This window comes from Giraffa tippelskirchi, chromosome 7, assembly GCF_054371585.1.
Source record: "Giraffa tippelskirchi isolate mGirTip1 chromosome 7, T2T-mGirTip1v1.2.pri, whole genome shotgun sequence".
In the NCBI taxonomy this organism is placed as follows: domain Eukaryota; kingdom Metazoa; phylum Chordata; class Mammalia; order Artiodactyla; family Giraffidae; genus Giraffa; species Giraffa tippelskirchi.
In genome coordinates, this window is record NC_137281.1 from 39,320,918 (window position 1) to 39,338,672 (window position 17,755).

Genomic DNA, 17,755 nt, shown 5'->3' on the forward strand with positions numbered 1-17,755 from the left:
AATGGCATGAGAAGATATTAGTATGATATGGTAAATGAAAAAAGGTTACAAAATGGTACGTACAATTTAACCTTACTCTTATTTAATAACATATAACATGTATATCCAAAAAATGACTCAAAGGTTAACAATTAAGTCTGAGTATTCAACATGAGATTTTTGTTTCCTTTGTGCTTCTCTTCCTCTCCTCCTCATGATTTTCTATCATATTGTCTTATTTTTTACTAAGAAAAAGGAAGAGTAATTTAAAAATTTATTATATTAAGATGTTATACACACACACACACAATTGAAATACCCAGCCATAGAAAAGAATGAAATTTTGACATTTTTGGCAACATAAATGATTTGGAGGGTATTATGCTAAGTGAAATAAGTCAGACAAATACTGTGTGATATCACTTATATGTAGAATCTAAAATATGTGACAAGGATATATTGTACAACAGGGGGAATATAGCCGATATTTTATAATAACTATAAATGGAGTATAACCTTTAAAAATTGTGAATCTCTATATTGCACACTATAATTTACATAATTGGGCTTTCCTGGTGGCTCAGTGTTAAAGAACAAACCTGCCAATGCAGGAGACATGAGTTTGACCCCTGGGTTGGGAAGATCGCCTACAGAAGTAAACGGCAACCTACTCCAGTATTCTTGCCTGGGAAATCCCGTGGATAGAGGAGCCTTGTGGGCTATAGTCCATAGAGCTGCAAAAGAGTCGGACATGACTTATTGGCTGAACAACAACTGTTTACATAATATTGTATATCAACCATACCAATTATAAAATGTTATTTTTGCCTGTTAGTAATGGCAAAGATGATTTTAAATGCAATACACAATAAGAATTTGGGGTAAACAATCATACATAAAATATATGTTGCTAATGGTAGAATAAACTGTTAACTAATGTCATCACTGGCACTGGCAACACAAATGAAAAGCCTTAAAAAACAGAAGTATTTCACTTCTAGGGCTCAAGTAAATCATTAGAGACGGATGCAAAAAATGAATATATAAACTCAACTGTTCACTTTTAGGTTTTTGGTTAGGTAAATTACATCTGTATGAACAATATATGTATTAAAAATCACATTGAAGGATACTTATTGACATACAGGCCTGTATATTAAAAGGCAAAACAGCAAACATTATGTCCTATATAATACTGATTTAACATGAAAATGTATGTTTCCTAAAGCTACCAACAAACTACCACGAACTAGATGGCTTAAAACAATAGAAATTTACTCCTACCACAGTTTAGGCCAGAAGTCCAAAATCAAGGTGTTGGCAAGGTTGGCTCCTCCTGGAGGCTCTGGAGGAGAATCTGCTTCATGCTTCTCTCCTAGCTTCTTGTGGTTGCTGGTAATCCTTGCTGTTCCTTGGCTCGTAGCTGCATCGCACTGATCTCTGCATATTGCCTCATGGCCCTCTCCCTGTGTTTATGTCCTCTTCTCTTCTTGTAAGGACACCTTACAAGATGGATTCAGGGTGGATTCAGGGCCCACCTTAATCTAGTATGACTGCATCTTAACTAATTTTATCTGCCAAGATCCTATTTCCAATCAAGATCATTCTGAAGTTCTGGGTTGTTGTGAATTTTTTTAAGACACTATTCAACCCGCTATATGTATATAACGTACATATAAATAAGATTGGATAGCTCCATGAACAGTATTTTAGGGTAGGTTGATGGATAATTTAAATAATTTTTGTTTTTCTGCATTTAAAAATAAATAGCTTATGTTCTGGAGTTGCATTTATGTAAGTTCTAAATTTATTGTGTGAGTTGAACATCACTTGTAGCCAAAAATTACTCTCCCTGCAACTCACTTTTTCTTCCTACAGCTCAAAATATATAGAATACATCATTTTATATGTAATGTATCTTCTTGCAAAAATATCCAACATAGCCAATTCTTCCTCCAGCACTGAGCATATTACTGATCCTCTGGGTAAGCATCAGATGAAGCAGTTGAGTTTTGTTTACCTTATTTTACAAAAATGAAAAAAAAAAAAGGATTTTCTAAGCATGACAGTATAATTCAATGTGGTCAAGTTAAATGAGTGAGTGACGAAACTTCACTGTTTCACTTTTACAGTTTGAGGGAAAACAAAGTTCTTTTGTATTTACAAAAAAAAAAAAAAAAAAAACACCAAACACTACAAACAACAGTGATAAATCAGAAAAGCCTCCAAGTCCAAGGGAAAAATAATTACTGATTTCCAAAATGGATTTCTTTAAGAGGTTAGGTATATCTCTGAGCCTTTCTGGATTTTTAAAGGTCCAGGAGAAGAAAACTTAAGGAAATAATAACATTGTGGGTATAATTATAGCCTGCTTCTGTCTCTTAAAAATTCTTCCAATGTTCACTTTCCTTTTAAAGATTTATGACTAATATTTCTTTCATAACTGGAATAAACTACATATAAAATAATAAAAGTATTGTCATGTACAGAGGCTGACATCATGGGTAGTCAAAGAATATGTTTAATAAAAAATAATTAAACTTCCATTTGCTCTATAGAACATCATAGAAAGTAATTTAATAAATTACAAATGACTTTTTAAGACGTTTGCTCAACTACAGAAAGCAAATTCAGACTACACAAAACACAACTGGTAAATATTGCAAATGTCCAAAAGAAAAATTGGACTAAGACTTGAATCATGAAACCTGAAACAGGGCTATAAATACAAGGCAATAACAGCTATAATTCTTTTAGTAACTACCAACACATACTGGATATCCTTTCAACTGCAACTTTAGTATTATGTAATTCTACTGATTTCTTTTTTTCTTATAACCCTTAACTTTACACAACCATGTTTGCATGTTTTTTTTTTAAGCTGATAGCTGGACAACTTTTCCCCAATCAGTACTAGATAGAAGTATCTTGAAACCCAAGAGAATGTTTAAAGTTAATATTAGCCTTAATGCTTTGAAAACTGCAACTGCCTTTATTACATAGAAAGAGAATCACTAAGATGTTAACCAAATTCACTTGATCTAATTAGGAAAATACTTTATCTCATAAATTTGATATAAATTAGATTTTACTGACAAGATCTAGGGTTTATTTCCCTTTTAAACTGGAGACAGAAAGGAATGAAGATCATGTGGGTAGGACTAGAGGGAGAAAAGGGAAATATGGATGGTGCTGAAATACTCCACCGGCAACCTAAGTTAACTGTGTTTGAAAACTTTGGCTATCTCATAGATGTATTCTAGTTAAACAAAAGTGCAATACTGCAAAGGGAAGATACTAAATATGTAATATATCATTTTCATGATGAAGAATTACTACCCACTTCTCCTGGAAGGGCATTATAGTGACTATTGCTAAGACATTGCATAAAAGACTATCAATTCAAAGTACTATTTTGGGAAAATACAAAAATCAATACAATCCCAATGGAACTGATATAATTTTGTAAATACATGTAACACTGTCTCTCTAATAAGGGATTATTTTACATACAGAAACATAATTTACTGGTAAAGGTCTTGGAAAATCCAATATAAATGCTTAATTCTTGACAAAGCAATAGAGTTGTATCAAAACAAACTGAAAGTTAATTTTTCTGTGGGAGAGAAGTGGGGTAGATTTCCCCCTAGCAAAGTTTGTCACTGACTTATTTATTTAAGTACCAGAACAATGCTTATCTCTCCTTAGGATGTAAATGATATTTTATAACCAATTCAGCTCTGTTTTCAATGTATATGAAGGTGAACCTGGACCTCTACCTTGTCAGAATAATAGCAGCTTTAGCAGGAGAAACTGTATCACAAATCAAATATCAGACAAATTTTACATGGTAAAGGTGTCTAAGAAATTGATCAGAAGCCTTAAGCTTCCTTTTTTTGTGGTTTACAGGAATAATGTATTTATTTTTTGAGATTATTAAAAGTGCATTTTCAAAATGGGCAACTCAGTATGTTTAATATAAACTGATAACCCAACACTGATTCTGGGCCAACATTTAGTCTGCTTATACCTAGAAACGCAAAATGAATTTAGACTATCTGCATATTACTTTACCCTATTATCTGTTAATTTTGGAATATTTCCATGACATAGAACACAAATAGAAATCTACACAAATAAAGCAAACAAACAATTTCTTTTACATGAAGTATGCTGTGTTGAAAAGTTCTTTTCAGTGGTATTTCATGATTTACCTTTTCTGAACCCTGGAAACAGACATTACTCATCTGAGACATTATTATTTCTAAGAGGAGGCCAAACTTTGAAAAGTTAAAACTAAATGTGTCTAGAGGGTGTCAAAGTCACATGACACAGGATTATTTTATGACTTAATTTTACTGATTTTAGAGTTAAGCTCAGCAAAAAGCAAGTCATATTTCTTGCCCGATTAACATGATATATAGGATGTGTTTAAAAAACCCCTGAAAACAAGTATAGAATTAGAAACGAATGTAAACTTCCTAAACTAACTCAGCTGAGGTAACAGGTAGCCAGTTAAATTGGCCGATTGGGAAACTTATTTCTTCTTTAAAACACACTTGTACCTGAATTGGAAATATCAGCAGTGCATCACAACACTAGAGCATTTTCATGTAATTAAAGCAATGGATGGTGATGTAGATTCTACAGCTTTCATGACATTCATTAGCTGCCCAAATTATTGCTGAGTTTTGATCTGTAAATTATAGGTGTCAAGGAGGCTGTAAAACTATATTCAAATTAAATCAGTAATATGCATAAAGTATTCTGTGTTCACTGCAAATATATTAAATATACAACTCTTATTGAGCATAATTTTCATAAAATTAACCCCCAACAAAATTATAATGCCTTTTGTTGTAATTTTACACCTTTATGTATTTGATAGTACATACGAGTTCAGAAACTTATGAATCTTAAGAAATATTACATGCAAAACGTCTCTGAAAGCAGTTTGCACTTCTAAACAAATAACTGAAATGTTCGGTCAGTAAGTTATTGATGCACTCAACACTGGCGTATTTACAATTAATAATTAAAGGGAAAAAAAATCCAAAATCAGTTCATAATTTAAGTGCAGTCTGGGAATCAGTCTTCATTACTAGAATCTGAATCCTCAGATGACGATGATGTACTATCAGATCCAGACGAAGCATCGGCTTTCTCTGAACCCTCATCTGTGCTGTTTTCGTGGAGAGGACTCGGTTCAGTTCCCCCTTTGTCTTCCTGATCTCTAACTCTGGAATCTTCTTCCTTTACTTCCACCGACTTAGATGAGCCTAAGTCACTGTTTTTGTTTTTCTGTACATCAAAAGTGTTGGACTGAGACAAAGTTGGAATATGAAGATTAAGGCCTGGAGTGAGGAGCATCCCTGGATAAAGAATGTTAGACAGTAACAGTGGGTTCAGAGCTAACGGGCTGGCGGCCGCGGCTGTACTTAACGCAGCAGCGGAGGACGCTGAGGGAGAACTCGGCACAGAGTGTTCACCACCGTTCTCGGAGTTCTGGCCCTCTGTCCTTTCTTTTTTTCCTTCCACCTCCTTAGAGTCATTTCCCTTTTTTTCTTCTGTTCCGGATTCTGTCGGCTTTGTCAGGAGCCCTCCCATGCCCAACAGATTTGGCAACCCAGTCATTCCCGACAGCAGCATGGGGAACATGGCGGCCACGCTTTTCGCTTCTCCTCCGGAAGAAAGGCCGGCAGGCACTCCCATCAGCCCTGCGGTCACTTGCAGTGATTGCAAGCTTTGTAGGTTTTGCTGTAAGGCCTGAAGAGTTGTGAGGTCCACACCTGGAAGTAATCCATTGGCTAACAAAGGATTGCCTGAAATACTGGTGGCAGTTGCAGCAGCTGCTGCCGCCGCCGTGGCCTTTGCAATTCCACTTTTAGGTCGTCTCCCTCGCCTGCTTACTTCCTCTCTTACCACGGGACCAGTGAGAATACGTTCATACATACTTTCTGGAAGAAATCCCTAAAAAAAAAAAAAATCCATCAACAATAACCATTTTAAAATAAAATCAATAGCTATTACCTTATCATACAAATAAGCCATTAAAAACATGAAATTATTGACAAACTTATTCTGTATTGATACAAAATAACCAATTATGAAAGAGATAACCCAATTTTATCTTATTTTTAAGTAGGGTGTGAAACAGTTCTTCCACTTCTCATTTTATCTTAAGAGAGCCTCTGGTTCTCTTTTATAACTGTAAGGCATAGGTTTGTAAAATAGTTCTGGAAACCGGAAGATCCAAAAAATTTTTTTCATGTGGGTTATTACTGCAATGCCCTTATATTGTTCACATCACCAGAAGACTAAAGAAATGCCCTTCTTCTGACTCCTTCCTGACTATCACTTTGGGAATAATGGAGATACAACCAAGATGGAAAAGATACACAATGGGGAAAAACATCACTTGGCTCAGAACAGCAGTAGCACCTGCATACTGGGAAGCACCAAGTCCCAGGCAGTGGAGAACAACCTATGCTACTTTCTTGAAATTCCCCCAAGATTTTCTGGGGTTCAAAACTCCTAAAAGTAAGAACAAAACAAAACAATCCCCCCCCAACAAACCAAAATTCCTAAATGTTAGGAGTTTAGAACCTTTACATCAGCAGGGTCCGATAGAAACAATGTAAACAACATATGTAACTTAAAATTTTCTAGTAGCCAGGATAAAAAAAGGTAAAATAGAAATATGACACCAGTTAGTATATACTGATTCTGCATTCTAATTCAACAAGTATCTGAGAAGTTTGCAACATACTCTGCAAAATAAAAATTGTGAACTAAAAAATATCATCACGTATTTACGGAATATTTTGTTAATTCTTAATTTAAAATTTAATCTAAGATATCATTAAATGACATTTCATTTAAAAAATGATGTCTGAATCAGTGTTCATGAAATACTCACAGACTGCTTAACAACATCTCCCCATTCAGGAGCTACTCCATATTCTGCATTTTCTTTCAGGAATCGACACAAATCTTTCAAAGGGGGAGCAAACGCACCTCCAACCTACAAATGAAAACCAGATTCTTAGACACTTAAAAGCATATTAAATGTGAAGACATTTCTTTTTTTTAATCTGTGCTATACAAAGTTTATTTCTTTAAAACACATGTATTCTTTGAACCACTCTGACGATCTTTATTATAGTAAAAAGGACTATCACAACCCATAAGAACTATCAATATACTACATAAACACATGCTAACATAAATTTTAGATGTTTCATGTATAGTTCCTTGGACAGTAAAATAACTACCATGTACTGTGAAGTTACTATGTTGGGTAGGCAGTGTAGCCTACTTAAGAGCATATTCTTTGGAGTCATCAGACTTACCACCTACGTGAACTCGGGCAAATCAGTAAATCTCTTTGAGCCTCAGTTTTCTGATCTGCAGAATGGAGATAACAATAATACCTTCCTCATATGGTTTTATGAAAATGAGATAATTCAAGCACCTCAGCAAAGGGTCTGGCACATAATAAACATAAGTTATTATGATTATATTGCCAAGTATTATGCTAAGGACTTTAAATACATAATTTATTTTAGTTCTCACTATATCCATTTGAGAATGCATTATTTCTATTTTTCAAATGAAGGAATTAAGCCTCAGAGAAGTTATACAAGCTGCCTAAAGCTAACTAGTAAGTGTCAGGGTCAGCTTTCAAACTCAGGTCTCAAAAACCGCACTTATATTTTATGCAAATTGATACTCTGAAAGTTGTATTTGTAGGCATCACTGGAGCTTTTTTTTTTGGTCAGGCTGGATGCCAAGCTGAAATGCCAGGCTGGATGAAGCACAAGCTGGAATCAAGATTACCAGGAGAAATATCAATAACCCCAGATACGCAGATGACACCACTCTTATGGTACAAAGTGAAGAAGAACTAAAGAGCCTCTTGATGAAAGTGAAAGGAGAGTGAAAAAGTTGGCTTAAAACTCAACATTCAGAAAATTAGGATCATGGCATCTTGTCCCATCACTTCATGGCAAAAAGATGGGGAAACAGTGACAGACTATTTTTTTGGGCTCCAAAATCACTGCAGATTGTGACTGTAGCCATGAAATTAAGACGCTTGCTCTTTGGAAGAAAAGCTATGACCAACCTAGACAGCATATTAAAAAGCAGAGACATTGCTTTGCCAACAAAAGTCTGTCTAGTCAAAGCTATGGTTTTTCCAGTAGTCATATATGAATGTGAGAATTGGACTATACAGAAAGCTGAGCGCCGAAGAATTGATACTTTTGAATTGTGGTGTTGGAGAAGACTCTTGAGAGTCCCTTGGACTGCAAGGAGATCCAACCAGTCTATCTTAAAGGAGATCAGTCCTGAATATTCTTGGTAGGACTGATGTTGAAGCTGAAACTCCAATACTTTGACCACCTGATGTGAAGCACTGACTCACTGGAAAAGACTCTGATGCTGGGAAAGATTGAGGGCAGGAGGAGAAGGGGACGACAGAGGATGAGATGGTTGGATGGCATCACCGATTCAATGGACATGAGTTTGAGTAAGCTCCAGGTGTTGGTGATGGACAGGGATGCCTGGCGTGCTGCAGTCCATGGGGTCGCAAAGAGTCGGACATGACTGAGCAACTGAACTGAACTGAACCCTTAAGGTATAAAAATAAACATATCCCTTTAAATATTTAAATGATTTCGATCTACCAATTTAATGTTCCTTTGGAGTCTAAGGACACTTTTTGAATAATTCCTTTTCCCACACCTTTCTGAATGAATACATACTATATCTTGTTAGGATATAGACAGGGTTTAATGTGGCCAGTTATAATATCTATATTCTTACCTAGTTATTTTCTATAGTTTTTACTTAGCCTCTCAATTTTCTGTTGCTATCTCCTTTTTATTATCTCCTTCATTAAGCTCCAGTTTAAACTAGAGGCTCTCTATATGGTTTAAAGCCTGTACTCTAGAAACTCAGAACAATAAAGAAATCTACAAACCACAAACCAAGGGAAATGAACAGGTCCTTTACCAGGCTACTATGATTAAAAATGAAATTTAGGATGTTTAATATTAAACCAAGTAAAAATTTCAAAATGGTTCCATTTCCTTAAAACTGGCTAAGACAAATTTATTCATATCTAGAAAGGTTAATTTTTGTTATAAGATGAAGTGCAAAGATCTGTAACACAATCTGTGTAAGCACAAAATTTAAGTAAAATGCAATTAAAATGTCATCTTGTTTTTCCCCTAATACATTCGACATCATTTTAATCTACTAACAAAAGCTGAATAAACTTGGGGAAAATTAGTATTAATTTCAATGAGTTAGTACATACAATAATAATAAGGCAATTATTATTTTAAAAATGGTATTCTTCCAAGTTCAATACTTCTGAGAAATTAAAATGATTTCATGTATTTTTATACTAGCAGTGAGGTCACATTCAACAGAGAGCAAAACAGAAGTAGGGAATTAACTAGGGATCTATGTAGGGTAATTTAATTTGTGAGTGACGGAACTCAATGAGAAACTTGATGTTCTTACTTTGAAGGCCATTTCTTTTTTTTTTTTTTTACTTATTGTGCTGCTTGTTCATCAGAATAAAAAACAGTAAAAGTGTCAAAGCTATAAACTTACTAAAGGGTGCCTCAACTGTTCTATCATTTACTTTGTGAGGTAAAAGAGACATATACCAATCCATACATAAAACAGAAACAATTTGGGGAAACAAATGTTGAACCACATTTGATTGAGAAACAAGACTGGAAAAACCTGGCTCTTACCATTCATCAGTCAATAAAGCAAGAAGATAAACATAGGGTACCATTTGTCTCTAAGATAAGACGTTTTATCTTTGCTTTAAGACATTTAATTTCCATCTATCAGAAAATTATGTAATATGCCAATTTTTATCGAAGACCCTTTAAGGCCTAATGTTGGAATTATCAATACATGATAAATATATATAAATCTGTAATGGCTATGATGAGAATAGTGTTCCCTTTTAGCAGAGTTTCTCAACCTCTGCAGTACAGACCATTTTGGATTGGTGTCGTGGGGACTGTCCTGTGCACTGCAGGAGGTGTAGCAGCGTTCCTGGCCTCCACTCGCCAGAGGCCAAAAGCATCCGGCCAGCAGCTCACCACCTCTCCAATACCCACCTCCTTCATCTAGAGCTAACATTATCAAAAACGTCCCCTGATTGCTGAATGTCCCTTGAAGGACAAAGTTACCCCCTTTTGAGAACTACTGCCTTAGATGCAGTGCCCTGGTTCAGTGCCACTGCAAAGGTACAGATATATAAAGTAACTTATCTCATTCGACAGCTTAGCCAAAGGTGTGGGATTTGAAATTAGACTGCATAAAATTGGAGTCCGTGTCTTTCCCCTCAAATCTTCTACATTTAACCCAACTACGTCTGTTAGAAAATACTGCATAAAGAAACAGTGTTCTAGAGATCTCTTACATAGTGCATCAGTATGAAAAATTAACAACAAATATGCAAATACCTTTCTGGCATTTCTTCTGTTAATCAGCTGAACACGTTCTTCTCCAGTGAGACTATTAACATCTAATTTATTGGGGTTTCTGCAACGATGCCTTTTTTGTTTGGGTCTCCCCTCATGGAGTTGCATTCTCTAAAATATATAGACAAAGAAATAGCTGTAAAATCTTTAACTACGCAAATGGCACAAATAAGCTGATCCAAGTAATTTAACCATGTAAAATTGAAGATATATGGTATATATAAGATATAGTAATACAGTTGACCCTTGAACAACATGGGTTTCAACTGTGTAGGTCCATTTATATGTGGATTTTTTTTTTCAGTGACTACACAATCCATTGTTGATTGAATCCAAGGATGTGTAACTGAGGACATGGAAGGGTAATTGTAACATTACACTTGAATTTTTGGCTGTGGAGGGTGGCATGCGTCAATATTTCTTAACTCCTGTGGTGTTCAAGGGCCAAGTATTTATGTTATATATTGAAGGTATAGTACGTACACCACATTACAATCCTTTTGCTGTAGACATACCACAGTAGCGTATGAGAGCCAAGAAACCATTAACATCAAGTGCCCTTGGGAAATCATACCAATATTATGTTGTATTCTGTACTAAAACAAATGCGGCTTATAGCAATGTCTTAAAATTGTTTTATAATATTATATAAAACATTGTGAAAAAAGGGTTATTTGCAGTGAAAATGAATGACTCTAAGTTAAAAAAAGTAATAAAGACTCCTTTGCAGTAGTAAGAGAAAGGTCTGAGAATTTTCAGAGACGAGAGTATAATTGCCAAAAAGGTAAGAACTTTATATTGTTCACTGTTTTATCCTAAATCCCTTACAACAGTAACTAGCACATAGCAGTTGCTCAATAAAAACTGACTAAATAAATGAATGTTATTTTCTAACATGTTAAGAAGTTATAGGGTTAAACAAATGATTCTCATTATCTTCAGAATTGCAATACTCATTTTATTTTTGCTCATCTTACTGAAAACCTGTCCCTTATAAGAGCTTTATTTGGCTTTTTTTTTTAATAAAAAGAATTAAGTGGAAGTTTGAGAATTTGTGGCATTTTCTGAAAAAAACTAGGGATATGAAAGCCAAGACTGAGGTTCTCGGTATTAGACTACCACGGTACCTCTTGGTGATAATAACAGCAATGTAAAACACTACACACACACACACACACACACACACACACACACATGTTACAAGTACAGTCACATTCTAGGGACTGGAGCTTTTGTGGTTCTTTCGCATGAAAAAATAAGGCAATTTTTTTGTTAATAACAATCACTTTACCTTTATATGGTATTCTTTCATTTTCAAATCAATGACTCAGTAAATATTTACAGGGAACTAGATACCATTCCGGAGAAGGCAATGGCACCCCACTCCAGTACTCTTGCCTGGAAAATCCCACGGACGGAGAGGCCTGGTAGGCTACAGTCCATGGGGTCGCGAAGAGTCGGACACGACTGAGCGACTTCACTTTCACTTTTCCCTTTCATGCACTGGAGAAGCAAATGGCAACCCCCTCCAGTATTCTTGCCTGGAGAATCCCAGGGACAACGGAGCCTGGTGGGCTGCCGTCTATGGGGTCGCACAGAGTCGGCCACCACTGAAGCGACTTAGCAGCAGCAGATACCATTCTCTGTATCAGAAATTATGTGCTAAAATCCTGGGGCTACTAGGTGAATAGGAGTCAATCCTTAAGCAGCTCATAGGGTACGGAACAACATTACTGGGTTATCCAATTAATCTTCATAATGGAGGCAGATAGAGCAAGACTACTAACTGGCATACAAGGGATATGCCACTACTCTTTTACCTTACAAAATATATAGAAACAACAAGAGAGACTGACACAAAATCTGGTACATAAGCATCTGATAGTAAAGCACTGCAAACTGAAATAATACATTTCTATGAGTATGTATGGATGGATGTGAGAGTTGGACGGTGAAGAAAGCTGAGCACCGAAGAATTGATGCTTTTGAACTGTGGTGTTGGAGAAGACTCTTCAGAGTCCCTTGGACTGAAAGAAGATCCAACCAGTCCATCCTAAAGGAGATCAGTCCTGGGTGTTCATTGGAAGGACTGATGTAGAAGCTGAAACTCCAATACTTTGGCCACCTGATGTGAAGAGCTGACTCACTGGAAAAGACCTTGATGCTGGGAAGGATTGGGGCAGGAGGAGAAGGGGACGACAGAGGATGAGATGGGTGGATGGCATCACTGACTCGAGGGACATGGGTTTGGGTGGACTCCGGGAGTTGGTGATGGACAGGGAGGCCTGGCATGCTGCCATTCATGGGGTCGCAAGGAGTCGTACACAACTGAGCAACTGAACTGAACTGAACTGATGAGTAAGAAGGCCATATGTCCATAAAATAGTGAGTAGGAAGTACTTCAGAGGATAAGGAAAATGCAAATGAATATATCTATTCTCATCTTGACTAATATAATCTATGTACCTGTATTCTTATAGGATCTTAACAGCAGAGGTTTGGACAGTGGGTTTAAGACTTACTAGCTGTGTGGCCTTGCACTATTTATTTAAAATTTCAGTTTCCATTTCTTTATCTATAAAGTTATAACAAGGCCATTCTGATAAAGTTTGGGAGTGTTAAATGAGATAATGCATGTAAGTGCTAAGTATAAAGCCAGGTACAGAGTTAAGTCTCAATAAATGTTTACTATGATCATTTTTATTCTTTTAAAATAAACTCCTTGAGGGAAAGGATTGGAGGTTTTATACCTTTGTAACTGTCATTGTGTCTATGACAGTACTCTGTACATGAGAGGTGACTTTTATTAAACACATTGAATGCAGAATGAAAAATGGAAAATGATATATCATAGGAAAGATGTTCATTAGTTTTTGCTAATTTTTCCTAAATCTTGGGCAGAACACATATTTAACGTAAGTGGGTGAGAATTTATGCTTCATCATTATAGATGTGATGAATCATAGAGATAAAATATACTAAGATTTATAAGGTATCACCTACAGGAATAAACGCTCCTAAATCTTCCACATAACCTGGGTGCTCCTTAAGCCACTTTTCCAAATCCTTTCTCTTCGGGGCATCATCGCCTGCAAGTCTTGTCCCATCTTTAAGGTTAATAACTGGAACAGGAGTTTCTGTATCAGGAATTCCTTGAGGTTGAGTATAGGATAGTGCTGGATTTATCCCTGTAGAAATCTGTGAGGTGGTTAAGCCTAATGCAACCTGTAGAAAAACACCAAATGAAAATTTTATTTCCACGCTTTAGCATTCTGATTTTGGTCCAATGAAGCAGTGAAATCTTCTAAGTCTTTCAAATTTAAAATTTTCATGAATCTTGGCCAGTGCTGGACTCTACTGAGATACAATCTAAAACTATACAGTATACTCCTAATTTTCCAGTTATTTTTACTATTCACAAAAAATTCACAAAGCAGCAATATGTATCTTTACTAGGATGAATTTTGGACTTAAGGATGAGTAGCTTTTAAGCATTACTTTACTTACATGATTAGGTGGTTTATTTCTGTTAAAAAAGAGGATGTCAACACCTTCTACATTCTTCCTCCTTCCCCGCCTTTTTTTGACTACAGGCTGGTTGTCTAATAAAACTCCATTGGCACCAAGGGTTGATTGAATGGGAGTACCTAACAAATTAAAAATGCAAAAGAGTGATAAAAATCTAGTTCTTAAATTAAAAGTATCACTTTTGGGGGGAGGATTGGGAGTTTGGGATTAACAGATGCCAACTATCATATATAGGATGGATAAACAGTAAGTCCTACTGTATAGCACAGGGGACTCTATTAAATATCCTGTGATAAACCATAATGGAAAAGAATGTGTATATATATATGTGTGTGTTTGTGTGTGTATATATATATGTTTAAGTGACTCACTTTGTTGTATAGCAGAAATTAATACAATAAGTAAACTATACTCCAATAAAATAGAATAAAATAATGAATGCTTGTAATGAGACTCATGATCAAAATAAAAGAAAATGTTTAATTCAAAAAAAACACATAGTTTTTTTTTTTTGAACTAAAAATACCACCCCACTTCTCATTTAAAAACCAGGAGAACTGCAATCCAGGCCTCTTTCAAGTTTTAACATGTCTCCTAAAAATTTTCCCTTGGATATCCACATATTTTTCTTTTGTCCCCTTTCAGAGGAAGAAGCATGCCTTTCTCATGTACAAGGCAAACCTTTCCATCTTTTTTGAACCCATTAATTCCTACTTTTTCTAGTAAGTATAAGTTTGTTTTACCATTTATCTTTGCTTTTTTGGTGCCAAAATATCTTAATCTACATTAGATTTGTATCAACTTAAAATCATGGCCCAACACAAACAAAAAACAAACTTCCTTTGGCTTTTTCATAGCCTTCAAAACTTTTGAAACGGTATCTGCCATGCTCCTCTTTTTCATGACAAACTTTGCTCCTCAAATTCCCAAAGTCTGCCCCTGACTAGACTATTTAAGGTATTTTCCCTAAGATCACCAGTGTTTCTTGCCAGTTCAACACTCCTTATTTCAGTAGGCACTCAATAAAAAGTTTATAAGAGGTATGAATGAAACAGTTCCATACATTCATTTTTTCCCAATAGATGCATATTTTTAAACAGCTACGTACAAAGGACTAAGATGGTTCAAAGGTAAGACACAGTTCCTGTCCTTAAAGAGTATATCATCTAGAATACTCTTATGAAAGAAAATATTATTAAGAATGAGATGTTTGCTTATAATGGTTCAGCTTGTAGCAAGAAATACATTTTCAATCACCCAAGGAGAATTTCTTGAGCAAGTCCTGTGTACTCATGAAAGACACTTCCCTTTCTTTTTTAGAAACAACAAAAAACCCAGCTACCTTAATTTCTTCTTGAGAGTGATCTTTACAAACACTACTGATTTATTTTGGGCTCGAATCCCAAATGGAAAATTTAACTTACTCTATTTCATAAAGCCTGTGTTGTCTTTTCTAAGATGTAATTATAAGAAACAGTTGGTAAATGACAGAATTTAACTCCAGGCTGTTTAGTTCTACCATCTTTTGATTACTATTCCAGGTGGTTTCTGGAATAAACTCAAGACTTATAATTTATGCTATTTTACTTTCTTTCATTAATTAACTTACATTATGCAATATATCTTCATTCAAAACTTATAGTTAAATTCAGAGGCATAGTCATATAAACATAAAAAGGGCTTAATATGAAGAATTACAATAGCACTTGTTCAACATCCAATTCTAAAATCTAATTTTAACATCTGTTTAGCATCTAATTATGTGCCAAGTTCCATTCTAGCCACTTCACATGTATTATTTAATCTACCTAACAATGCTACCTTTCCTCTGACCCCAACCCTTCACTTCACAAACAAGAAAGTCTCACAAATGTTAACAGATTTCCTAAGAGTCCTGTAAGAAGACAGAGCTAGATTTCACATTCAAGGGGATTTCCCTGGTGGTCTAGTGATTAAAACCTTGTGCTCCCAATGGAGGTGCACCGGTTCAATCCCTGGTTGGGGAACTAAGATCCTTCACACCATGTTGCATGGCCAAAAGAAAGATTTCACATTTGCAATTATCAAGATGAATGAGATACAATTCTTAAATAATTTTATCTAGTTTTAATGTTTTGGCTTTTTAATATTCTATACAGGTGCAAATTAGCATTATAATTACTATTGACACTATTAAAACAGTATTATTTACCAAAGAATTACTTATAGGCAAAGGCTGTAGTCTTTGAAAGTCTTCAGCTGCAATAGCAATAAAATGTTCACATGACAGAAGTATCAATCCCATTTTATAGCTCTGGAGTTATCAAGGTACAAGAGGCAGTACTATTAAACACACTTATGTTGGGCAAAAAAATCTTCCCCACCCCTTCCCATTTTCTCATGGAAAAAATAAATAACAACAACATTACCATTGTAAAGCACAATTTGGGGGATTTATACTTCAGTAAGAGAACTATGGCTCATTCATACTTGTCTGAAAGTCTAGTAATTAGAGAATTACAGTGAATGGTTAATGAAACTATGAGACAAAATTCTGATGACTCTAATTCATAATTTAATTATAATTTACAATTAGAAAGTGGTAATAGCAGCTACTGGAAACAGCAATCAATTTAACATCTATAATATAGCATTATTTTCCCAAATTTTAGGAAATTCACATACTGTGCACAAGCAAAGGAGTTTTGAAATGTTTTCAAGTATTGGATGGCACCCGAAATAGAGTCCTTAACTTTATGTATATAGAGGTACAAAGGAAATTCCAGTCATTCATCTGCTTTTAACTGAAAAGATACATTTTTTTATGATTAGTATGTTGTGGTCCATACATTTTAAGACTCAACTACTCTTAACTAAAATTCTCAATTGTTGATAGCACACTTTAAGAGAGACACAGACAAACTAAAGTACAACTAGATCAACAGAAACAAAACACATTCTCATGGATGGATTCCTCAGTGCCTTTAGAGTACAGAACACATGGCACTAATTCAGTATTTAATAAATAATTACTGATTCACAATGCCAAAAAGTTAGAACAGAACATAGTCTCAAAGGGAGATATTATCATTGTTTTCAAAATGTTAAGATTATCATGCAGACATTTGACTCAGTTATTTCTGTGATGCCTTTAAAGACAAAAATACAATCATTGAAAAGAACCAATTGTGGGCAGAATTTGCTTCCAAAGAAGAAATTTTGTGATATTTTAGAGCTTTCTTATGATAAAAGGGCTGTTTAAAGTAGAAACAATCTTGTTCTTGCAAGTATTCTGTGAGTAAGCAAGGATTTGGGAAGGATTTAGGAAGAATGGACTATTTCATGCTGAAGCAATGATTACTAGCATATTCACCTGATAGTGGTACAGATTTTGGGAAACTGGCGAGGCTGCTCTCTGACGCACCTTGAAGGTCCCGAAGTCGAGTGAGGTACTGCTGCTGCCCAGGAGCACAGTCTTCACTGTCCAGTGGCCTTCTCTGAGCAAGCCCTTGCTTCTGAAATGTCAACTTCAAACCACCTTCCTGTTAAACAGATGCCATTAGCAAGAAAGAAATGATTAAAATCATTGCAGTATATTAAGAGAAATTTTTTACTTAGAAAAAGTGAGGTAAAAACCCTGAAAAATCAGTCACGTTCTCTTCTTGTTCATACATCAACTAGAGAAAAACATTTAATCAATTTCTATAATGAATATTAAAATTTCTATCTTTAAGTGAAAAAAAAATCTAGGTATT

The 17,755-nt window shown here is 35.3% G+C and overlaps 1 protein-coding gene across 15 annotated transcripts in view; it reads right to left on the reverse strand.

The window, feature by feature from the left end:
* Positions 1-2,482: 2,482 nt before the first annotated feature.
* The window catches only part of CHD9 (chromodomain helicase DNA binding protein 9), a 156,716-nt gene continuing 141,443 nt past the window's right edge, over positions 2,483-17,755 (reverse strand). For 11 of the 15 annotated variants that reach the window (XM_081514422.1, XM_081514432.1, XM_081514427.1 and 8 more), the window contains 6 exons: positions 17,374-17,542; positions 14,001-14,140; positions 13,497-13,718; positions 10,476-10,604; positions 6,899-7,003; positions 2,483-5,949 (listed from right to left, as the gene is read on the reverse strand). In XM_081514422.1, coding sequence (XP_081370548.1) covers positions 5,068-5,949; positions 6,899-7,003; positions 10,476-10,604; positions 13,497-13,718; positions 14,001-14,140; positions 17,374-17,542 — 1,647 coding nt within the window. In that variant the 3' untranslated portion in view covers positions 2,483-5,067. The remainder of the gene's footprint in view (positions 5,950-6,898; positions 7,004-10,475; positions 10,605-13,496; positions 13,719-14,000; positions 14,141-17,373; positions 17,543-17,755) is intronic. The other 4 variants (XM_081514431.1, XM_081514429.1, XM_081514430.1 and 1 more) reach the window with 1 other exon arrangement.